The sequence below is a fragment of the Acyrthosiphon pisum genome, chromosome A1, assembly GCF_005508785.2.
Source record: "Acyrthosiphon pisum isolate AL4f chromosome A1, pea_aphid_22Mar2018_4r6ur, whole genome shotgun sequence".
Lineage (NCBI taxonomy): Eukaryota > Metazoa > Arthropoda > Insecta > Hemiptera > Aphididae > Acyrthosiphon > Acyrthosiphon pisum.
In genome coordinates this window covers 147,842,574-147,849,501 of record NC_042494.1, presented here as the reverse complement: position 1 = coordinate 147,849,501, position 6,928 = coordinate 147,842,574, and the positions used below count along the sequence as shown (strand labels likewise).

Genomic DNA, 6,928 nt, shown 5'->3' with positions numbered 1-6,928 from the left:
TTAAATCTTAATGATAGCTTACAAAATAATAAATAACTACCTAAACATATTTGGCAGTATTTGTGTATTATTTATGTTTTTATATAAAAGGTTCATAATAATAATAATACTGTATGCATAATACACAATAATAGTATTGGAAACATTCATAAACACAACGTATTTGGAAAAATAATATTTTATTTGGTTAGATACTAATTGTAAAATGTATAAGAATATATACATTTATATGTATGTCTATTAAATTTAATAGAGATTTATAAAAGTATAGAATAATATATTCAGTATTAATGTACATAACTACATAAGTATACGAGAACATGAAAGATTAATTGACACTATTGGCTTAACCAAATCACCAACTAATACTTTGTATTCAACTTCATATTATAAATTAACACACAAAATTGTGTTTATATAAAAAAAAATATCTATGCATAATTAATTTTAACATATAAAAAAATCCTTAAAATTACATAATATAAATAAAATCACAAAATTCGGACTAGGATCAGACATACTGTACTAAATAAAATCTACTTAATGATACCTATAGTATTTGTTTTCTTTTTACACTGATTTATACAATAATATATGGTAACGTTTTTTCAAATACACAATTGGCTAGCAATGTATTTCCAAAAACAGCAATTATATTATATTATATTATATTATATTTTTTACTCCAGATAATATTATTGCAACACATTAAACTCTAAGTTTCAAAATTAACTACTGTATATACATTCAAGAGATAATATACTGGTTGCAATAAACTAATATTATTAAGTTATATAAAATAACTTATTTAATCAAAAATAGCCAAAATCTAAATTACATTGTTTAGTAGGTATGTTAAAATAATTTAAGTAAAAAAATATCATGGACATATGTGTTTGTTCATTAATACATTTGTTTACACTTTTTGGTTGAAATAAAAGTCAATAAATGAAAAAGTATCAGTAAAAAGTGTAAAAATATAAGAATGTAGATTCATAGCAATATAAATTAAGTTATCGGGTTTTTAATCTACTATAGAATTGAGATTAACAAGTTTATCAATTTGTTGAATAAATATTGGCAGGAAAACTAAACTATTGTCTATCAAGAATAAAAAATATATTATCAGAAAAAATATGCTAAATACTTAAAAGACGGCATCCCAGGTTTTATTGCCTTAAGTTACACACGCATAGTTTAAACTCAAGTATAGTAGCATTTGTAGAGGAGAATATTAAACATAGAATATTGTGATGTTGGACGTGTGTAAGGTAGAGACAATAAATTAAGGTATGATGTCTTCTTAAACTACAATACTAGGAACACTCAAAGAAAGTTGTACAATGCAATAATAGTGAGAATAAATAAGTTTAATCTACATATACAATTGGCATCGGCCGTTGAATCGGGATTAAACTCAAATACACTAACCGTCCTATTAAATAAAGAGCGTGGTTCGAAAAACAATACATCAGAGTACGCTGCATGTGAAGCTTTGATGAACTGTTCATCGTGAGAAGTCATCATATCGAACACACACCAATCTAAATACTGATCAGTTAGTTTGTGCCCGGTGGGTCCAATACTGTTGTGACATAAAGTCAATCCGCGATCTAATTCACTTATTGTAACTTGTTTTATATCTATTTGTTCAGAAGTTGGACAACCAGAGGAACACAATACATTCTTGTCTTGATCAAATACTTGCGCTAACTGGTCTGGCAATTTAGCAGAAATGGACAGATATTTGCCAACACGTGTCACAGTTATAATTGTAGAAATATATGATAATCGTATGATTACTGTCTCACTGTTGTTGTCATTGGAGCGCCAGGAAAGAGAAACAGTTGGCGATGAAGCTGGTCCAGATGAAGTGGTACTATCTACAAATTTATCCGGCAACTGAGAATCTCCTTGTGCTTCGAACAATTTGTACGATGTACACTCAGGTTTATGTGCTTTTAACATGACTGTCAACTAAAAATTCAAAAAAGTTATGATTAAATATATTTTTCTATTAACGTAAAAAAAAATGAATTAAATACCTTAGTTGGAGCTGTGGCTGTTGTGCTATTTAAAACTGCGTCATTGGTTACCATGATACTGAAAAATGGATTGTCAATCACTTGCCAAGCTCCATGAATTCGGCAAGTTTGATATTTGCCATCAAATGTCCTCAAGTGAGGATCGCCAAACAAGCCACAAAACCGGTGTTCTTTTTTATCATCAAATAGCATTGGGCAAGCATTGTGAGTTGATGGAACCATTTGGGAATTTTCACCACTATTATTTCTGGAGAAATCTTCATGGCCGATGCATTTCTTTTTGAACTCTGAATTTGATACTGTAATAGCTGAATGATACCCAATGTCGCCACGACATTTTTTCGATAATGATTTCATACACTTAAGGTATGCATCTAAATCTCTACATTGATTGTCCTTAACGTCAGACAGTGCACATGTATCTTGAGGACATGGTACCGGAACACAGGTGCACACTGAAAAAAGTTTATATTACTCATTCGGTTCTCGATGTAACAAACAAACATAAAAACTGATAATTAAATTAAAATAGACAACATGAAATACGTATGCTAATCTGCTTCATTTAAATTTTATTTATAAACCAGTATTTAGTACCTACACTAACTTTCAAGAATAATTTAACAAGTTCATTTTGTTTAATGTTTTTTAAGTAGGAAGTAGATATCTATCTGCTTCAAATTTCTTTATATACGAATGTCAATGAAACAGTACCAATTATTACATATTATTATTACGACTAACATGAAATAATTTATAGGTACTATTCTATGTAAAACACAAGAAAATTCAATATAAACAAATCACTGGTAAACAATTATACTCGACTGCGCCGTGTGTGTATGTAAACATAAACAAATACTAATTTATATACTCGCAGTTGTGTTGGCACGGGGAATCACAATATTTTTATCAGTTTATTGATTTGATAAGTAAATAACCAAAATTTGAACTGACTCAACAGAAATATTAATTTAATAATTGACCATACTTAGGAAAACTAACAAGTTATCGGTACTTGATAAATAATAAGTAAAAGGTGATACGTTAAAGGTTAAACACAGTGTTTAGTTAAAATACTAATCATTTAATCGCCTAACGAATAACAATAATACGTGTCAACGTTTTCAAAACTCATACCTGCAATAACAGTGACCCATATTATCCAAACACGATGAATAAGATTTGACACAAGCATTCTCCAGGAGTGTATTGAACACAAACAACCAGCTACGTCACCATGTCTTCATTACGAAGCTGTAAAAACAAAAAACATGACTAGTTGAGAAAATATATTTTAATTAATGTGAACTATAGTAGGTACAGTAGGTAAATAGACTACAACAGATTACTGAACGATAAAGACCATCAGAGTAATGTCAGCAACTACGCATATCTATGCCAGGTCAACGACATAGTCGGACGATAATACAAACGAATGCGGACAATATTAATATGATACGACACCAAAACAGTAATAATTATATTATTATATTTAGGGGATTCTATATGATGAAGCGATAAGAATTATGAAAGCAGATTTGATTTTGTCGTCAAGTCTGCTGGAAATCGACTTTCCAACATTTTTGATATTATCATTTATCCCCAGAATTCCTAAAAACTTTATATTGAAGAGTAGTTAAAAAATTGTAATATTTCAATTTTTGTAAAAGTTGAAATCACAAAATCAAGAATATGGGAAAGTCGATTTCGAGTAGACTTGACAACAAATGCAAATCTGTTTTCAGAATTCTTATCGCTTCAGTGGATCAATTGGTGAGTTTGGCAGAGAACACATCTAAAATCCTATGTCACGCGTGTGTCAGACGAAGACAGGAAATCACGGTATCTAATTCCCTTAAATCTCCATTTGAAATCAAAATATTATTATCTGAGAATAACAAAAATAAATCGGCACGTTCGAGGGCGAACAACAGAGATACGCACAACAATTAATAAAACAGGCATAGATATAAAATAGATACCTGATACATAGACATAATATTAATATTATTATTTTAATGTCTATGACCTGATATATTATATTATATTATATTATTGATATGCACCTACTTGCACACGTTGACACATCTATTTAATATAATGATAGGTAATACGTAGGTAATGATAGGTATTAATATGATGATAGTAAATCGATTGCGACGTTTCGCGAACATTACCATTTACAGTGGACGGCGGTGCACGGTAGGACGACGACAGAGGGGACGCGACGATCGCACTCGGATGACGGGCAGCATCAATTCCGGCGGCGGCGGAGGCCGATCGATTCGTAAACGGCCGCGGCGCTTGCGAAATTAATAATATTATTATGATACGGACGGCGGCGGCGGCGGCGACGACGACGACGACGAAGATTATTGACGTAATATTATCGTGTACAGGCGGAATGCAGCACACAATATCGCGGTACCGACAACAACTACTACTGAGGTACACGACAACGATAGAATAATATAAACGATTGGTGGTCGCGCGCAAACAGCGTCGGCCGCTATCAGCGCAGAGGTGTGTGCGTGCGTAGTGCGTGTAAACAACGAGAACGTCAAAAAAAAATAAAATATATATTATATTATATTATTGTCGTAACGCGGTCTCGGCGATCGGTAGACTCACTGAGGCGGCCGGCAACGAGATACGGTCGCGCGGCGGCTGTGGCGGCGGCGGCGGTGGCAGAAGGGAATGCGGTCGGACCAATCGGCGCGACCGGTCGTGTATAACGGGCATCGCAGCCGCCTTGGCTGCGAAAGCCGTCAACGCGCTCGGGCGGGCGGATGGTGGAACGCGGACCTGGGAATGCGGGCGTGCGGGACGGCGCGCGGGCGGGTGGACGACGGTACGTATGGCGGCGGTCGTTTTGCCGTGCGTGAACGACACACGGCGCGGCGCGCGCGTTTCGTCCCAGACTTGGTGTCGTCGGCTCGCGGGATTCCTTCTGTGTGCGGCTGCCAACCCCCTGTGCCCGGGCCCCGCCGCCGCCGTTCCGTATTATTACACCGCACGTACAAGCGTATATACCAATATTATTATTCATTGTTTGGTACCTATATAAAATAATATTTGATAGGTATACGTTTTTTTTTTCATCTTTTCGTCTGTACGGCACAATACGCGTTCTCATCTTACCCCTATATAAAATATTATTATATACGACCTGAAACGTACAATATTTAATATTATATTATTATGTGTAGGTAGGTGTATAGTAGGCATGCGATGTGTACCTACAGGGCGGTCAGGACTCCGATTTTTATTTATCGTGAACCACTAATTTAAAATTTTCCATGGCAAATTCGCCGTTTTAAGTATTCGTAAACTTTTTTTCACATGCCCATCAAGGTGGATTGATATCAAAGTTAATATACCCATAATATTATAATTTGAATATTTGATGTCGTTACAACAATAACAATAACAAAATAAATATTTTTGTTTCGTAAAATAATTTATATTTCTTACCGATGTAATATTAATACGTATAAAAGTCAAATATCTTCGAATTATAAAAAAGTAATAAATAGACAATATTAATACATTTACTACATAAATTGCAAGTGAGCGGACAGGAGAGTATGACAGGATGGCATTATATTAGCAGAGATAACCCCTCCGGCCTCCATCCATTGTTGCATTATTCCGCTCGGCGCTCATCGCCCAAAATTTAATTTAATTTTAATTTTTATACGTAGGTTCATGAAAATCATCAGTAAAATGTTCTGTTTCGGAGTATAAGAAATTTAAAATTTATGTTGTTATTTAAAAAGTGAACATTTTATAAATAATATAATGATATATAAGTAAACCCACGAGTATTATACCATTACCTACTACAGTACTACCTACCTATACATAAACGTACACAAATTTGATGTTTTCAAAAACCATAAGCTTACCGGGAAATCGACTGGTTTATGATAAAAGAATCACTCTGTATGTTATATGTATGATATTGTTATGGCCGTATAGCCGCGCGGTTGTTGCGTCCGCGTTTCAGAAAAGAAATCGGCCTGGAACGGCGGAGAGGAAGAGGATGAAAAAATAATAAAATACGAAATACGTGTATACGTGTATACATAATAATAATAATACTGTCGTACGTCGGGAAAACGCGTGAACAACAATGGTGAATGGACGGCCGTTGCCGGCGGTACGTGGTGTATTGAGAACACCGTGACATTACTATACGACGTTGCCTATTATAATAATAATATATGTATAGGTATATAGATATAGGCGTATTGTGGCCAGGACGTTGCGTCAAAAAATAAACCAAAATACTAGAATCCTCGACAACCGTGGATTTTTGATTATTTATAAAATATAATATATAATATTTTTTACCTGTAAGTAGGTACCTAATATACACTATAATATTATTACATATTATTATATTACCTATACCTATGAGTCGACGACGTGGCATTTTTTTTTTATCACATACGCGACCGTGTCAAAAACATAATGTGTAATATAATAACATAATAATATTACCTATATAATATGTATAGGTACCACGATGAACTCGCGTTATATAGGTACTCATCATTCACACTGTATAAAACGAGAAGATGAACACAAAAATATATTTATTTGTTATAATATTAAAAATATTATATTTAAATGATTGTCCAAAAAAATAACAATACCTATACATCTGTCTATTGCTGACTAATTTATTATATTTTATTACATACGATATAGGTATAAATATATAATATATATATTATAATTTATAATGATAATAATGAATTGTAATGTAGATGAAAACGATTTTAGTTGTTTTAAAGACACCGCCTCACATTTAACGAGGTTTTTAATGTTTTTGTTATTATTATTATTTTTTTTTATTGAGAAATGTCTATACT

The 6,928-nt window shown here is 33.2% G+C and overlaps 1 protein-coding gene across 3 annotated transcripts; it reads right to left on the bottom strand.

Annotated features, from left to right (window-relative positions):
• Positions 1-1,234: 1,234 nt before the first annotated feature.
• LOC100164175 (RGM domain family member B) lies at positions 1,235-4,698 on the bottom strand. Of its 3 annotated transcripts, none has more exons than XM_016802106.2 (4): positions 4,115-4,698; positions 3,186-3,302; positions 2,046-2,500; positions 1,235-1,977 (listed from the first exon to the last, which is right to left on the bottom strand). In XM_016802106.2, exons 2-4 carry the CDS (start codon positions 3,241-3,243, stop codon positions 1,327-1,329), a joined length of 1,164 nt encoding a protein of 387 aa, XP_016657595.1. In that variant the 5' UTR covers positions 3,244-3,302; positions 4,115-4,698; the 3' UTR covers positions 1,235-1,326. The 3 variants fall into 3 exon arrangements, with proteins under 3 accessions (XP_016657595.1, XP_008179751.1, XP_001950875.1); XM_008181529.3 differs by having other exon boundaries at positions 4,119-4,698; XM_001950840.5 differs by having other exon boundaries at positions 4,226-4,698.
• Positions 4,699-6,928: the final 2,230 nt, after the last annotated feature.